The following is an 18348-nucleotide window of genomic DNA, read 5'->3' as shown; positions in this document are numbered from 1 at the left end:
GCAGATGTGCTACGCTGGGACAGGAAGTGGATAATGGAGGTAGGCGTGTGTTTTGGGTGGATGGTAATATCACAAGTCTTTGTAAGTCCAGCTCAATTTTACCTTCATCTTCACTGATTAAATAAATAAGAGAGGCACAGTCTGATGGCCTTCTCCGCAAAGCCTGGACTTGACACTGAAGTCACCAGGAAATATGGAGAGAGAGGCAGTTCTGCCTATTGGAGTAACCAGTGCTCCAAAAGTTGAAGTATTCAACAAAAGGGCAGTGGGTGAGACCTCTGAACCTAACATAGGATTGAAACCAGCGGATGGAGGAATGGACCCTGGATTGAGGGGAGAGCACGAGCTCATAAGATATAGAACTGTACGGGATGCTGTGGCTTTGTCCTTTGACTCAACAAAAGTTCACTGTCATAAACTTTTAAACAGTTGAGGGCTCATAGACAAACAGTTCAAGACTCATAGATCCAAGAGATCGTCAAGGTTTGGTTTTGAGGGCTGAGATGGAGGATCTGCTCCGTGTCTCTCTTCTACCACCTGGTGGTTCTTTAAACTCTTGGGCATCGTGCTTGTGGAAGCTTTGCCCTGATCTATGCCTGCGCCCTCATGGTATATTCTCCCGGTGTTCATGACTCTGAAGTCAGTTTCCCCACTTTTAAAGACACCAGTCATTTGAGTTCAGGGTCCAACCTAATCGCTTCCTTTTAACTTAATTACCTGCAAAGACACTATTTCCAAATAAGGTCACATTCTGTGACTTAAACATTGAACTAGAAGGAGGAATAAGAACACAGTTAACGCATACCATGGACCTAGCAATTGAGGCAAAGTGCAATTTCAAGAGTAAATCTACCTTGAAGGATTGCTGCGAATCCGAGGCCAGCCTGTCTACATAAACCAAACCAAAACAAAACAAAAGAGTAAATCTGCCTTAATTGGTCTTAGGATAGTCTAGGTAACATTGCGATAATTACTCATCTTAGTTATAAGCCGATAAATGGCAAAACATTTTTTTTGAATTGCGCAATGTAGGCCCATTGAGACCAGCAAGGCTCCAGGTCAGCTGTTTCTCCATCCCATGGCTAAGCAGCCCACACTGCTTCCACCACAGCAGGCACAGTGAGGACACAGGGGGCTGGGAGCTGCACTGTTTTCCCTGCTCCCACTAGAAGCAATTTCCACCACAGCAGGCACAGTGAGGACACAGGGGGCTGGGAGCTGCACTGTTTTCCCTGCTCCCATCCTAGAAGCAACCATGGTACTGATGCCTGTGTTTGAAGCAGGCCCAGGGCTGAGAGCCTGTGAGGGGTTAGAGAGTGAGGCACAGACGTGGTTCAGCAACATCACAGCTTCGGCAGCAGTGATGGTTGAGGCCTAGTGTCAGGGATGTTCCCTTTGCCCGCAGAGGTAGTAACTTCTCACCACATGTCGGAGAACAGGAAAAGGGATACTGATCTTGTGACTTGAATCTGCGTCACTGCGTCCTTGAAATCCGAAGAATGAAAAAGATTCCTCCAGGGAGCATCACCTGACCTGTCTCCGAACAGCTGAGGCCCGGGGCCAAGGGGGAAGCGGAGATTTGATGGGACTGTCGAGAACAGCCTATCTTTCCCTAGAATTAGAAATTTGGAAGGGATGAGAGAGGAGGAGAATGAAGAGGAGGAGAATAGAAGGAAGCACTGGCCACGGTTAGGAGACGTGGAATCTGCCCACTCACCCTGCTCCCAGGGCACTGTGGGGACTACCAAGGGCACAACGACGCCATAATACTCATTACTTCCCGAGGGGTTTGCAGGACCTCTGGCTCTTTGCAATGAATGGACTTCTATGAATGAGTGGCTCATGGATGGAATGAATGAATAACATTAAATGCTCCTGTTCCCAAATTCCAGAAGAAAATAGCCTTGCTTGCTAGGTAAAGGCCCCGTTCACTATGCAGGTGAGTCTGCAGGCTGTCCGAGCACACAGTCCTTACCTACCGCGGGAGTGAGTGCAGCCAGGAACTAAGTAGTACTCACACCCAGAGCTGGCGAGGAGAATGTACCTGGTCAACGGCTAAATTATGGGAAATGCTTCAAAATGACCTGAAACACATTTTGGCTGCTCACGGCCTAAAAGACTTTCCAACACTCACCTCTGTCCCAGGAATGGGCGGGCCAATCTTGGCGCCTACCACATGACCCACAAACTCCCAACCTCCCAGAGGGAGTAGCTGTTTGAAAGCAGCTAGAGTTCAAGAAACCGAGGCAGTCACTTGGCCGTAGCAACTTCAGCATCATCTGAGAGGTAAATGCCCCAAAGTTAAGGCCCAGTCAAGAGCATTGGTGAGTAGCTGTGGGCACCAGTGATCAGGAGGGAGCAGGAGGGTGCGTGTGTGTTTATATATAGCATGGGCTTCAGAAGGCTTGGAAAGAGAGGTTGTTGCTGAAGTTCAGGAGAAAAGTATTGGGACTCAGAGTCAGTGGATGGAATGCCTAAGCCTTGAATCCAATGTAGGGATATGGATAAAATGTGTAATTGTGGGACATAATCTCTGACCTCAGGAACTTCTGGGTGTTTTAGAGTGACCCTCCTTCCACCTTCTCAAGAAGTTTAGGTCTCAGGAGGAAGCAAAGGAGGCTTCATTGCTATATCACCTGTGGTCTCCAGGAGTCTGAGGCTTGCATGTGTGTAACGTCCTTCCACAGAGCTGGGAAGGGTCGGGAGGTAGTGTGTGTCCATGCACTGCTGGGGGTCACTCTGTGTGCCCTCGTGTGTGACAGAGGTGCTCATCCCGGATGTGATCTGGATGGAAGGCACATCAGTGTGCTTCGGGGTAACAGAGTAAGCTCCAGGGCAGAAACTGGGAACCACTTGGAGAGAAGTCCAGGCTGATGTCTGTGCAATTGTCCTTCACAGAGCTGTCAGGATGAAGCCCCTCCTGTTGTTGGCAGTGGTGATGGCCTTCGGTAAGAGCTGATACTAGTCTAGGGCCCTGCGGGTGGGCAGAAGCACAGAACCGGCTCCCAGTTTGCTTCCTACTTCAGTAGTCTTCTCTCACTGGGAGGAAGAAAGACGCCGTGTAGGAGCCAAAGAGGAGTGGACAGGAGGCACCCACACCTGATCACCAGGCCACGTGTCGTTTCTCTTCCAGGCGTAATGTGTGCCCTTGGTAGTATTTTGGATTTACAGAAAATGGTCCAGTTGGTGACAAGGAAAGATGCTTTCTGGGCTTATGGATTCTATGGTTGCCACTGTGGCCTGGGTGGCAGAGGAGCCCCCAAAGACGAAACAGACTGGTAAGACCACCCCAGCCTTTTACGCCCTCTGCTCATTCCTGGCTCTGGCAGGGCTGGGAGCTGCCCAGGAGAGGGCTGGACCCCAGTGCCTCAAAAGTTTCAGGAGGTCCTAGCGGGAAAAGCAGCCAAAATGTTTTAAACTGCGGCCTAGACAACACCTAAGTCACTGACGCTCTATCCAGGGTCAAGGGAGAGGGGATGATGGGACAGAAGAACTCCTGATGCTATGGGATGTCCTAACCGCTAACAGGAAGTCCTCCCACCAGGTGCTGTGCCAGACATGACTGTTGCTACAACCATCTGAGGAAACGTGGGTGCGGCACAAAATTCCTGGACTACGAGTTCACCGTAAAGGGGAGTGAAATCGAGTGCAGCAGTAAGAAAAAGCCCCCGTGATGCCATTCTGATTCCTTCCTTCACCTTCTGAGTGCCCAGTGTGCCAGGCACCGCACTGGGCACCAGAGATAGAGCCGCAAAGAAGCACAGTCTCTGTCTCAAGAAGCTCAGGATTGAGTGGGAGGCAAGGACGCTGAGAGCACCAGGCGGGGAAGGCTGCAAAGGAAGGAAGCAAAAGACAGACCCTCAACACACCTTAGGCTCAAGGAAGCTCCGCGAAGTGGTGTCATCTGTGCTGAGTCCCAGAGGCTGTGCAGAGAGGCAGGGGACTGAAGGGTGTGGCATTCCCAGAGGAGGACCTGAGGGGACCGCAGACCATGCTGTGCCACCAGGGGAAGTGTGAGAAATGTTGCAACCAGGAAGGGGCTGGACCAAGCCAGACCCTCCAGGCCAGGATGTCCGTAGGTTTTGTCCTAAAGCAGCGGGGAGTTATTGAGCAAAGGAATGTAGGAATGGGTATGCTTTTCAGAACACTCCCTCTGTCTCAGAGCAACCCTGGGGAATAGAGCACAGGGGATCAGGAGGGAGCAGGGGGACTGCCATCCAGATGCACTGGAGAACCCACCGAGCTTGGTGACTGCCCAGGGAGGAGGTGATGATGATCTCTCGGGTGGGTTTGTGACTGTGAGATGGTCCAGCTGAGGTAAGGATGGCAGGAGGAGCTGCGTGTTCAGGAGGAGCCGCTCTGATTGAAGCAGAGGGAGGTCAGGGAGCTCCGGATGCCCTGGGAGCTGGACAGTAGGCAGCTGGGTGTGGGAACTTGCAGCTCACGGAGGGTCTGGCCTGGGGCACATTCAGAAGTCAGCAACAGGGAGCAGGAGTGAGGCGCTCACCCAGTTTTGATTAAAGGTCTGGGAGGGAGACCAGAAGCTTGGACAGGGAACAGGGAAGAGGACAGAGAGGTCACGGGACCACTGTGGATTAACAAGAGACAGCTGACCAGAGGAGGCAGCCATAGGGAGGATGCACAGGGCTCCTTCGCTGGAGGGACAGGAGGGCCTCTGAGGCCTTCAGAGACAGGTGTTCCCATGGGGTGTGCGGCACAGCCAGACTAGAGCGGGTGAGCAGGCAGCAAGTAGAGACCCCGAGTGTACACAACTGTGTGGAGAAAGCCTGACTTCAGGAGGGAGACTGACGGCAACTGGGAGCTCACTAAGTCTTACTGTCTCCAGTGGATCCATGAGTGCAACCTTCCAAACCACAGATGACTTTTACCATTGTGCTCTCTCCTCGAGGCTGTGTATCTCCACAGGCTTTAGGTCCCAGGCCACCAGTGCCCAGCTGGCAGTGCTTTGGCTTATGGGGATGCCTCCTGTCACATAACGAGAATTCTAGAAGAGGGCAGGCAGCACCATGCCTGGGGCACCTTCTCCGCCACATCACCGGCACTGTTGCTCAGCTAGGCCAAGGTGGCTGAATCTACCTGTGTCCTCAAGACACACCTGCAGCTCCACACATCACGGCCTCAGCTGTACAGCAGGCTTTCCCACCACGCCGCTGTCTTTTCGGAGGGAAGAAGTCCATGCTTCCCCTAAGCCCTCCGCAGATTTCCCCTGTGGCTCACTGACCAGAGCAAGATTACATGCTATGCACAGCCCAGCCATTGCCAAAGACAAAACAAAGCCCATGCCTGGCTTTTACCAGTCGCTGTCCACCTTCCAGCTCATGGAGCTTCTTGGCCGCCCGTATAGGTCTGTTAGCAGATAGGAGAGTGGCTGTGCAAAAGCCTAGCAGTCTCAGAGTTTGGAGAACTATGTGGAACAGCTACTCCCTCAGAAGAAGCCACAGAATTTGGGGGAGAGGGGTTGAGACAGGGTCTTACTCTATAATTCAGGCTAGACTTGATCTCTATGTAGTCCAGGCTGGCTTCAAACTCACGGGGATCCTCCTGCCTGATTCTCCTGAGTGCTGGGATTACAGGTGTGCACCACCATGCCCAGCAAGAAGCCACAGAATATTAACAAGCCCTCATCCCATTATTTTCTTCTAATTTCAGTAAACCAGGACTACTGTCGGAGTTGGCTGTGTGGATGTGATAAAACTGCTGCCTACTGTCTTGCTCAAAACCAGAAAAGCTACAAGAAAAGTTACCAGTTCTATCCTGACCTGTTCTGCCATGGGAAGAAACCCACTTGCCTTTGGACCTGAGCTTCTATAGATGCTCTTTTAGTCAAACATTCTTTCTTGTTACCCCATAGGTTGACCTCAGTTTGTCCCAGAGTGGTCTGGGATGTGATCATTTTCGTGTATAAAAAACCCCTAGACAGAGTCCCCATGGCAACTGACTCTTTGGTCCCCTCCTGCTTTCAGGAGTTTTCATCTAATAAACTTTCTTCCCATTTATCATCTTTGAATCCATTCTTTGGCATTGTGGGATGTAAACTCAGCATTGTGGTAATACTGTAGAAAAGTGGAATAGCTCAGTGTTACAGCCAAGTGCTACAGTTCAAGTACTACGGCTCTGTGTTACAACTCAAGTGTTATAGCTACTTCACCTTGAAGACTAGAGAATCAGAAAGTTACTCCAGGAGATGGAGAAGAACCAGTACTAGCCAGATGGCCCAGAGGAGTTTGACTGCTTTCAATTCTGAGCCCTGAGTTTCACTGCCAGTCAGTTTCAAACAGTTGGAGAAAGGAAATTGAGAGGAACCTTTTAGGGCAAAGACATAGCTAGGAGCAGGAGCCTCTAGGGGCAGAATTAACAGAACAAACACTTTATATACCTTAGGCTGGAACATGATGCAATGCAAAGACTTGCCCTGTTGGGTATTATCATCGGTAACCCAGTTAAACTGGCACATCCTACCTGGAAACAAAGGGCATCGAATCAGATTGGTGCTGGGCGGCAGACCGATGGCTCTTTGAGACAACATTTTCTACACCTCATGGTGCAGTGTGAAGTGGGTATTTGGTCCTGTTTGCTGACTTATAGCTCCTGGAACACATAGACTCTCTGGTGTGATAAGAATAGCTTTTCTATCCTATCAGTACGTAAAGATCACACTCCTCCTGGGGGTTTGGTACATTTGCACAACACGTCTCCATTCTTTCTTCACCTGCTTCTCCCTCCCTCCCTCCATCTCTTGGTCCCCTTCTATCTGTTAAAGATCTATGTTTGGTTTCTCGTATAAGAGAAACCATTCAATATTAAACCTTGTGTATCTGATTTATTTCACTTAACGTTACGATCTCAAGGTGCACCCGTTTTTCTACAAATCACTCGTTTATCCTTCTTTATGGCAGAGTAGTACTCCACTGTGTGTAAATATCACATTGTTTTGTTATCTACTCATCTGTGTATGGACATATAGTCCACTTCCAAGATTTAGCTATTATGAATTGTGCTACTATAAATATGGGTGTGCGTGAACCACTGTAATATGATATCTTTACTTTTGGGGGGAAGATACCTAGAAAGGAAATAGTTGGTCTAATGGAATTTCTACTTTTAGATTTTTGATGAATCTCCATATTGATTTCCACAACAGTTTTACTAGTTTACATCGCCACCCACAATGTACAAGGGTCCCCCTTTCCCTGCAATCTCCGCAGCATTTATTATTATTTCGTTTCTCGATGATAGACATTCTTTCTTAGCAAGATGGACTCGATGGCGTTTTAATAAAATAAAAATCAAACAAAAAGATAGCAGGTCTTTTCTATCCTAGGGAGATGGCTGGTGGCTGGGGACCCCTAGCTTCGGAATGGGAGCTGGTCATGAGCAAATCAAGATTTGGTTAGAAACTTGAGACTTTCAGCTTCGGTCTTCAAACGTCAGCTGAGGAGGGAAAAGGCAGGAAGGCTGAGATGAGCACCAGTGGCCAGTGGCTCAGACAGGTCTGTGCACCTGTCTGTGCAGTGAAGCTTCTACAAAACCTTAAAGGATAGGACTGGGGGTGTCCCGGGGTTTCCGAAGGAACGTGTGGTGATTCCTGCGGGGCAGTGCACCCGACAGGATGTGGAAGCTCCGCACCCTCCTTCCATACCCATTCCCTGTGCGTCTCTGCCACCGGGCTGTTCATCCGTATGCTCTGTATATCCTGATGAAAGTGAGGAAAGTGTTTCCCTCAGTCCTGTGAAGCATTGCTGTTATCATAATAATCGAATCTAAGAAGTGGGTGGTGAGAAGATTGAGTCATAGCTACTGGACCAGCAGCACCGGCCACAATCTGGGGCTCAGGGTTGGCATCTGAAATGCCGGCATCCATGAGGGACTGTGATGGTTTAGATCCACTTTGTCCCCTGAAAATGTTTTTATTGTGTGGAAGACTATTGCTGATGAACTTTTGAGAGGTGATTGAATCATGGTTGCATGGCCTTGGGACTCTATCTGATCCCTAGGTCCTTCTGCTCAGCTCTTTTCTTTCTCTGCCTCCAGACTGCCAGGAGATGAGTAGCTTTCTCCAGGCACGCCCTTTCATCATGGTATTTCTGCCTCCCAACAGACCTGAAAAGATGGAACCAGCCAACTGTGGACGGAAACCTCTGAAATGATGAACCAAACATTTACTCCTTGAAGTGCTTCACTTTGAATATTTTTTTCACAGGAATGCAAGGCTAACACAGAAAACTGGGATCAAAAAGTGGAGTCACTACTGTCACTACACCTGATTGTGTGGTTTAAGCTTTGGAACAGGTCTGGAGGAGTTAGAAAGGTTTAGAGATGCAAGCTAAAGAATCCCCAGAACGTTGTAAGCAGAACTTAGTGGAGACTTCGGATGGGAGCTGAGCGGATGGGAATGTTGACAGTACAGACGATGTTGCTGGCTCCTTGATTCCAAAGTCCCCAAACATTAGGCTCAGCTACCTGCCCCAGAAAGCCCATCTGAGGAACAAGCAGTGGTAAAGGCAGAAAAGAGGTTTTACTCTCCATGTAGTCTCCCAGGAAGGACAGAGGTCTAGACACCTAAGATCTGTCCTCAAAATTTTTATAACAGTCTCAGAGTTACATTAAAAAAAAAAAAGGAATGAACAAGGGTTGGGGGTTTCCACGGATTGTGACCCGGGTCATCTTGGTTTGGCCATGGTCCAGCTGATCATTACCTTGAGCCATTATCTTAGGACTGGCCATGCTCTGGTCACTTGTTATTTGGGGGATAATTTCAGTCCTTTGTCATTAAATGTTTATCATTCAGACCTGTTGTTTCTGGGATCCAAAGCAACTGTGGGAGAGAATGACTCAAGAGAATTTAGATGGAAAAGAAAAAGTCAAAGGCAAGATGGAGTCAGAGAAACAAAATGGAGTTAGTAAGGTCAGTAACTGGTCCCACCTTCAAATTCTCACCATCAAGTCACCATTCCACTTCTACAGAAGAAATTTTGGAGTGCAAAATTTTGGCAGGGTCAAAAAGTTTCTATTTCTTAATGGTTTTGTTGGGGGAGAATACAACAGAGGCATTTCCTTATAGTATGAATAAACAAGTTCAGCCCTCCACTGTGGGGAGTGGAAACTTACAAAATGTTCAAGGAAGCAAGACAAAGGAAATATACTCCATTGGTAAAAAGGAAAGTCCATAGTTTGAGGTTAGTTTGGTGGCTTCTGACTTTGGCTAAAACCGAATTTTATTTTGCTGTTTATGTTGAACTTGAGTTTGTTTATGCAGGAAACCAAAACACTGAACCTGTTTAACCTCACAGTTAAATTTTTTTAATTGATTTAAATCAAGGATGTTAATGAAATAGCCCCATACAACATTGTATGTTTCCCAAACCACATTTTGAAGCAAAGTATGTGACTCTGACGTAGGGCCAAATGGAGACCAAATGCCCTCTTCCCCTGTTACCTTGTTCATTGCTGACCCTGGGAAAAAATTGAGGCAATTTACTTTGACTAGCAGATACAGGGTGTAAAAGGATTGTTAGGAAATTGTACATGTTACTTTAAACTCCTCCATTTTATACCTGACTTCCGGGTTCTTCCTAATTTAAGTTTCGTTTTCCCAATTTAAATTTCGTTGCCCCCCCCAGTTGAATTCTTCCCAGAAATGACGCCAACATCTGATAAGGGACTCCTGCAGGACTAAGACCTTAGAAGGCAATGTGGCCTGCAATAGGTTAAAAAACAGCTAATTCCCCTAAAATTGCAAAACTCCCACCCAAGACCCTATAAATGAGCCAACACTCCTTCCCTTGGTACCCGCCTCCCTTTCTTCGCCTCCCGGCCTTTGTGCCTCGCCTCCCGGCCTTTGTGCCTCGCCTGACTCCCTTCAATAAAGATCTCCTGCCGGACCTCTCCGGGCATGAGTGACCTGATTGGGAGGGGCGCCCGAAGGGGCACGCGCGACCCCTTTCAAGGATCCCGTTCCATCTTTTCAGAACAGAAGTGTTACAGGTTTTAAGGGTTCTGGAGTGTCCTTCTAGAGGTGTTTTCTAGGTTCTTCCTGTCCTGAACAGAGAATTATTCATGACAAGTTTAGAAGGTAGCTGCTACCTTTTATGTTTATTAAAAGAAACGTGCTCTGCAGAGCAAGATTGGACCAAGTAAAAGCAGAAAACAAAGTACGTTCTGCAGCAGCGGTGGCGAATCTATGGCGAATCAAAGCCCTCTCTGTTGGTACACAGGCCAAGTTGCCCCAGCAGCCGAGCATTGGATAACAGTTGTTTTTTTCTTCTAAACTGAAACCTTGGTGTTCAGGTTTACTTGCAGCATTAGCACTTTGTGATAATGAAGTGGGCTTTGGGTTGCAGTTTCCGCATTCAGTCTCTAAAAGGTTTGCCCTCACGACTCCACAGCACGAGGCTGTAAAGGGCACAGCAGCAGAGAGCTCAGTGATGACTGTCATTCGGTATCTCCCACTCCTTAAGCTGACATCAGGTCTAGACCGTCCTATCAAGTCCTCGAAGAAGTTCAAGGGCGGGGCTTTGGGAACTACTCTACAGGTGTGTCTTGGAACTTTGTAATCAACAAATCACACCCACTTCTCCAGCAGGTTCACGATGCTCTAATCTCCTGTCTCAGAAGGGTTGTGGGTATCTCAATATCTATCCCCAAAACATAACCGTTAGGTTGTATTTTTTTAAACTGTGACTGTTTGAAAACAGAAGATTAAAAAAAAATTTTTTTAAGAAATTTGATTTTTCAATAAGTCACACGTGTAAATACCAAATAGTTTCTCTGGTGTGAAAAACTATAATAGTATTCAAGATCCTAATGGGATAATTAACAATGTGAAATAGGAAGAAAAGGGCTAAAGGTGTAGGGAAAGTGGGAAGGGTAGGGGAAGGGGAATAAGGGAAAAGAAAACAATGTGAGAAAATGAAAAAATGGAATTAAAGTGTTTGTAAATGGGGAGGGGAGGAGGGGGTGAAGGGAGGGCAGGGACAAGGGGAAAAAATGAGAATCAAGGCCTGTCATGTAAAGGTACAAAATCCCAGTAATGAATGTAACTGTACTGTATACCTAGAATGTACCAATAAACTCAATAAAAAAAAAAGAAATTTGATTTTTCTCTGTAATTCAGAGAAACTTGGCACACAAGTTAGAGAGTAGAAAAACATGGCTGCCTGAAACTTGATTTAAAATGGACAGAACTTCCATCTGATAATCTGAAATTTTTCTTTCTCCACTCTGAAGCCTACTGAATCAGTTGTGCTATTTACTAGTGAAAAGAAAAAGCACTCAGAGCAGCCTGGAATATTAGAGAAAATCTGCCTTCTTTTACATGACAAATAAATGAGAAATAAAAGGCACTAATCAATATTTCCTAGGAAGAATTTTGAGTAATGTGTTTATCATTATAAACTTAAAATAAGGAATGAAGACTTTCATAATAATAATCCAGCAGGACTAGAGCATCTAAAAATGCACCTTGATTTATGTGATTATTTTATGTGTCTTTTCTGTTTGTCTCTCCTTAATCTGCATTTGTGATGATTGGTTTAAGAAAATATGACAGCTGACAGCAACAGTTTAATTCTTTACCATGACCTCTTGCTGCTGCCCCCCACCCGGCCCCTCTCCAGACAGTTAAAAGGGGTTTAATTCAAAGCTTTCCAAGGAAAATTTTCCAGTCTTCTATATTTGACTAAAGTACCTACAACTACTCCATGTCTTACTTTTTTTTTTTTTTTTTTTAGTGCTCATCTTATTTTTTCTATATGATTTTTTTTGGCCTTATAGGCTTCTAGCTCTGTACTGTTTTTTTGCTTGCTTGTTTGTCTGTTTGTTTCCCACCCTCTGTGGGCTGATATGCAGGTATTCGTGAGTTAACAAACTCACTTGACATTAAAAAAATAATAATTTTAAATAGGCCTCTGTAAAATTCAGCCATTGCTATGTAGGGATCAGTCTTACAGTCTTATGTAAATAAATGCTCACATAATCAGCTTAAAAGCCTTTTGTTCACATGACATAGGTAGATCTTTAACAATTAATTTAAATTGGCTGGTAAGATAAGTTAGATATCTTTGAAAGAATCTTTAAACTTACTAACATATGTAAATTGTGCCTAGGCTGCTAGCCAGTGAGGATAATATTTATCTTATAACTGTTTATAACATCTGAGTCATCCATTGCTAAATGTAAATTCAAGTATTCTTGGCCTCTTACAGTTCTCCCTCAATCTCTATATCTCCTTCCCTCTGCATTCCTACTCCTGCTCCCACAAGTCTCTCTCAGCCCTGCTCAGCACTGGTCCTGTTCTCTAGCTCCAAAAATAGTTCCAATAGAGTCTTCTCTCCTGTTTATTTTTTCACCTATTGCCATTTCTGTTCTCCACCTCTCTTCTTACTGATTTACCCTCTTCTTTTCCCCTGTTTTTTCCTTCTCCCTCCCTCCATATCCCAATCTAATTGTAGATACAAGTATAGTTCAGCCTGAAAGGGGTATTGACAAAAGGATAAATTTTCTATAACAAGTTCCAGTATGCTTGATTGGACCTTTTGATGTTATAATCTGTAGAAATTCTCTTCTTGCAACACAATTACTGGGTCCAATTCTATTAAACTGAGTAGGTTGAAGCGGTAAACAATACCAAGAAGCAAAGAAATCCAAGATCACACCACTGGAAATCAGACAATAGCTAAAAGGATCTCCATACTAGCCAGAGTATTTTTGTTCTATTTGATTCTCAACCCTCAGTGCACACGTGCACATGCGCACACACACACACATAAATATGAGAAAACAAGGCAACAAAAACTCCAAGGCCTTCTAAAACTCCCAATTCCCCCATAGCAGATCCAAAGGCCAAAGGGCACTGATGGGACGAAAGCAAAAGCCAAGTGCTGAATTACTTCCAATGATCAAAGATAAAGCAAAGAACCTGAATAAACTAAAAAAAAAATCACCAAACAAATATTGAATTTAATAAACAAACTGATCCATGAGCTTTGATTATGATTCAAATAAAAATTAGAGTTAGCATGATGGTGCATGCCTGTAATCTCAACACTCAGGAGGCTGAGGTATGAGGATTATCATGAGTTTGAAGCCAGCCTAGGCTACATAATGAGTTTGAGGGCCAGGGATTTAGCTCAGCGGTTCAGTGGCGTGCCTTGCAAGTGCAAGGACCCGAGTTCAATGCCCGCTACCAAAAAACAAACAAACAAACAAACATAATAGTTTTAGGTCAGCCTGTTACATAGTATGTACCTGCCTTCCTCCCAAAAAAATCAGAACAGCTAACTAAAACAGTGCAAAATGTGAATGAAATTTTTACCAAAGAATTAGAGCCCATGAATAAAACTTCAGGAGATAAAGAATTCTATTGAAAACATAAGTGATCAGTGTGAGGAGAGAACTTCAGGTCGACAAGGTAAGTCTGATACATAAGGCATATTCTCAGAGAAACTTTAAAAACAACTAGGGAGCAAGGAAAATTGATCCAGTGGCTACCAAATGACACAAAGAACGCAAACCTAGGGCTAACTGGAGTTACAGAAAAGTCAAAGGACAGCATTCATGAAATAAAACAATCTGTCTAGAAAAATTTTAGCAAACTTTTTCAAGTATGAGGAAATAATTTAATACACAAGTAAGTGATGCATACATAACCACATAGCCATGACCAGAGAAGAACTCCACAACATGTCATAGTCAAAATCCCCAAAGTCCAACACAAGTACAGAATCTTAAGATGTTAGAGAGAAGGAGCAAATCACTTACAAAGGCAAACCCATTAAGACTACAGCAGATTTTTCAACACAAACATTAAAGGTCAGGAAAGCTTGAAGTGTTTCAAGCTAAAAGAAAACAAAGCCTTTTAATCCAAGCTGATATAACCTGCAAAACTGTCTTTCAAAATTGATGAAGAAATGAAAACATTGTATGACACAGAAAACCTCAAGAAATTCATGACCACCAAACAAGCACTCCAAAAAATCTCAAGGATAGCCTAGATAAAGATAACAAGACCAAAAATGCCTAAATGTCTGATGGAAAGAACTCATCAAGTAGGATGAGCAGTTAAATAAATAAGTAAAAAAATAAGCCAACAAAATAAAACTAAACCAACAAGGGCCAGGATGTTGCTCAGCAGCACAGCACCTGCCCAGCAAGTGTGAAGTCCTGAGTTTGAGTCCCCATAAAAAAATAAAATAAAATAAATCCAATGACAGGAATAAGTTGATACCTTTCAGCAATAACTCTCGATATAAATGGCCTGAACTCCTAATCAAAAGACAAAGATTGGCAGTTTGGATCAAAAAACAAGACTCAATGATATACTCCAAACAAGAGACACGTCTAATTCAAAAGAAATTCAGACTAAAACTAAAGACAATAATTATTGTCTCATGCAATAGGAGTCCATAAGCAAGCAGGAGTGGCTATCTTATTTTCAAAGTGGGCTTCAAGGCAAAACCTAACAGAAGAGGCAAAGAAGATCATTATATATTAGTAAATGGAACAATTTAACAAGAACTAATAAAAAATATAAATATACACACACCAAATACCAGCACACCCAATTTCATAAAATAAGCACTATTAGAGCTAAAAGATCAAATAAACATCAAAATAATCATAGTGGGGTACCTGAATAAATGACTTTCACATGTAGATCAACTAGATAAAACATCAATAACAAACATCAGAGTTGAATGACATCTTCGAACAAACGGACTTAATAGATATCCACAACAGAACATATATTCTTCTCAGCAGAACATGGAAATTTTTTCAAAATAGACCACATACTAGGCCATAAATCTTGCTTGAATAAATACAAAAGAATCAAAATTATATCACGTACACTATCTTATCATAGGGCTATCATTGAAACTAGAAATCAATGGCAAAAGAAAACAAAAGTTATGGAAACACCTAAAGAATAAATAATACACATTTGAAAAAGAAATGGGCCATAGAAGAAATCAAGGAAGAAATTAAACAATTTCTAGAATCAAATCATGCCAGTGCAACATACTAGAACTTGTGGGACACAATGGAAGTGTCTTAAGAGGGAATTTTATTGCTGTGAAAGCCCACATTAGAAAAACATAGCAAGCCCAAATAAATAACCTAATAATGCAACTTAAGGTCATAGAAAAACAACATCAGAATCCAAAGCTAGTACAATGAAGGATATTATAAAGATTAGAGAAGAAATTAATAAAATTGAGACAAAAAAATACAAAGGATCAATGAATCGAAGAGCTGGTTCTTCAAAGAACAAACAAAATAGATAAGCCCTTAGCCAAATTCTCTAAATGAGGAAATAAAAGACCCATCTCAATGAAATTAGAAATAAAAAAGGCAAAATGATAATGAACATTGATGAAATGTAGATTATTAGTAACTACTTTGAAAAGCCTATACTCCAATAAATTTAAGAGAAAAAATGGACAGATTCCTAGACAGATATGAACCACCAAAATGAACTGAAAAGTCATACAAACCATGAACAGTACAATAATAGGCAATGAAATTGACTTGGTAATTTTGAAAAAGCTAAGAAAAGCCCAGAACCCAGTGGTTTCACCAGTAAATTCTATAACAACTTAAGGAAAGACGTAATACCAATTCTCCTCAAATACTTTAATGAAACTGAAATGGAAGGAATACTTCCAAAATCATTTCTTGACGCTAGCATTACCAAATCCAGATAGGGACACAATTAAAAAGGAAAACTTTAAGCCAATTTTTTAAAAGAATCTGCATGCAAAGTTCTCAACAAGATACTGGCAAACAGGATGCAAAAAACAAATGATTATAAATATCATAGATCATGACCAAGTAGGCTTTGTGCCAAGGATGCATGGATAGTCCAATACAAATAAGCCAATAACATAAAATAGCCAGACATGGTGGCACACACCTATAATCCCAGCCCTTGGAAGGCTGAGGCAAGAGGAGCACCATGATTCTAGGCCAGCCTGAACTACATGGCAAGATCCTGTCTCAAAAAACAATAAATAAACAAATATCACATAAAAAAGTAAAAATAAAAACCACATTATTGTCTCAGTAAATGTAGAAAAAGCATTGGATAAAAAATCTAACATCAATTCATGACAAAAACTTCTAAGAAAATAGGTATAGAAGAACCTTATCTCTGTCTGCTATAAGCCATTATAACAAATCTACTGTCAACACTACATTAAATGGGGAAGAGCTGAAATGTTTCCCTCTAAATCAGGAACAAGACAAGGATCTCCTCTATCATTACTCCTGTTCAATAAAATAATCAAATCTAGCCAGGAGATATGCACCTGCCCACCCAGGCACCATGAGATGTGTGCCCACCTGTGCCCACAAGGGCCTCCTGTGTCCACAGGGATCCAGAACCATGCAGCAGAGGCACCTGAGGCCAGAGAGCCATTGCTATGAGCTCAGGACAACAATGCGGTGGTGAGCAGTAGAGAGAGGGCTTCTCTGAGGCTCACTGTTGAACACTGCAGCCCACTGGGAGAACAAAGATGGAGCAGACTACAGCAGCTGGTGAGGGGCTGGAACCAGCACCTCCTACTGAACCACACCTGCTATGGGGGAAGGGGCACTCAAACCTGCAATAGAATCTTGTAGAGGTCTAACCCAGAGAAGGTCAGGGAGCTCAATTCCGGCCTTGCAGCCAGACACCAGCCTGAATCTCATTGGACTATGGCTGGCTCACTGAGATTAATCAATTCCATTCGGCACACTTCAGCCCACTTTGTATACAAACGACAGCAGGGACACACCTCAAAGGGCACCTTTTTCTTTTTCTTTTGTTTTCTTTCTCTTTTCTTCTCCATTTCTCTCCTTTCCTGTTTCTGTTTTTGTCTTATTCTGGTTTTTTTCTCTTGATTGCTTTTATTGTTATAGAGTGTGAATACATTTTCTAATTTTCCTGTTGCTGTTCTTGTTTTTGTACCTTCCTTGTCTTTCTCCCCTGCTTTCACCAGTTTTCCAAAGTTTTCATGAAGTTCCTATGTCCTATATCCCTATTTCTAACCACTCCTCCCTCTAACTCCGTTTCCTCCCCAACTCCACTAAGTCTTCTTCCTGAAGAGTAAAGCCGCTATATTGAAGGGCTTACTTAGAGTAAACATATTTCTGGCTTGTTCTTGATTTTGATATATAAAAAAATCTACTTGATGTGGTTAAAGGTGTCAGAATAAAAACTGTAAGAGCCTTACTGAACTAGAGTGACTCCATGTTGACCAGCAAATGACCCAGAGACTATAGTTCCCCCACCCCTTATAGGATAAGTAATGATTAATTGTGAATTACTAGGTAACTGCTTTGCAGTAGCTTGGAAACTAGATAGAAACCGTAACAAACATAGAGACCCAAAATAAATCACTCCACTCCTTGTTTGCCCATAACTGAATGTTCTGAACACCACAATCTATAAAACAATGGATAATCGATCTGCTGATCATTAGTACGTAACAGTCAAGTACATGATTGATGACCACTTGCCTTTGTCCCCTTCCTGCAAGTTTCAAGTGTAAACCCCCCTCCATAGCCCTATATAAAATAGCCTCTGATTCTGAGCTAGTTTCCTCTCTGAGCTGCTTGGCTCTGGGAGTGCCGTCTGGCCAGACTAATAAAGGTCTATTTGCCAACCAGCCTGGTGTGTTCCTTCCTGGGTGACTCTCGCTGTCCGACAAGCTCTTGGAGCCTTGTTGAGCTTTAGGGTTCAGCATGGTGGAGGCCTTTTGGCTGTTCACGCTCCACGGAGTAAAAGTGAGACTTTAGGTCTTATAATAACTACAACAATTTGTCATTTTATAAGCTGTTTGAGGCTATTATTGAACTGATTGTATAACTTTAGCCAAGAAAAGATGATTGTTCTAGTCATCTGTCCTTTGTAGTATACCAAGACTGAGATTGCTTAAGGGCCGTTACAGACTCAAAACCCAAAAGCCTCCTATACCTGGAAGACAATAGAAGAAGCAAACATTCCTTAAAGGCTCTAAATACTAGCGGTAAAGATACTTGCAATAAGCTATTTATAAGCAGCAACCCATGAATTAAATAAAAACTTCAATAATAAAAAAAACATAGGGCCAGGGATTTAGTTCAGTGGAGCCACTAGCTGACTCACAAGCACAAGGTCCCAAGTTCAATCCCAGGTACCAAAAAAATAATAAATAAATATAAAAATGAGAAGACACTTAAACAATGCAAATCCAAACTTCAAGAGCAAAGAGATATCCAGGGGTCAACATGAAACAATCCTAAATTCAACCACTGCAAAAGAAACCACCAACAGAGCTAAGAGACAACCTACAATATGGGAAAAATTTT

The 18348-nt window shown here is 43.4% G+C and overlaps 1 protein-coding gene across 1 annotated transcript; it reads left to right on the top strand.

The window, feature by feature from the left end:
• Window positions 1-2881: 2881 nt before the first annotated feature.
• Window positions 2882-5928, top strand: LOC104855401 (phospholipase A2, membrane associated). The gene is made up of 4 exons (XM_010614248.1): window positions 2882-2948; window positions 3134-3278; window positions 3545-3654; window positions 5671-5928. The coding sequence occupies exons 1-4, from the start codon at window positions 2909-2911 to the stop codon at window positions 5820-5822; spliced, it is 447 nt and encodes a 148-aa protein (XP_010612550.1). The 5' UTR covers window positions 2882-2908; the 3' UTR covers window positions 5823-5928.
• The last annotated feature ends 12420 nt before the right edge of the window (window positions 5929-18348 follow it).

The sequence above is a fragment of the Fukomys damarensis genome, unplaced genomic scaffold, assembly GCF_012274545.1.
Source record: "Fukomys damarensis isolate Sample0158 unplaced genomic scaffold, DMR_v1.0_HiC HiC_scaffold_23, whole genome shotgun sequence".
Taxonomy (NCBI): domain Eukaryota; kingdom Metazoa; phylum Chordata; class Mammalia; order Rodentia; family Bathyergidae; genus Fukomys; species Fukomys damarensis.
Note: the sequence above shows the minus strand (reverse complement) of the source record. Positions and strands in the feature narration are given on the sequence as shown.

Coding starts and splice junctions, on each gene's coding strand:
- LOC104855401 (XM_010614248.1), top strand. CDS start 2,909: ATGAAGCCCCTCCTGTTGTTGGCAGTGGTGATGGCCTTCG. Junction 2,949..3,133: donor GGCAGTGGTGATGGCCTTCG/GTAAGAGCTGAT, acceptor TTTCTCTTCCAG/GCGTAATGTGTGCCCTTGGT. Junction 3,655..5,670: donor GAGTGAAATCGAGTGCAGCA/GTAAGAAAAAGC, acceptor TTCTAATTTCAG/TAAACCAGGACTACTGTCGG.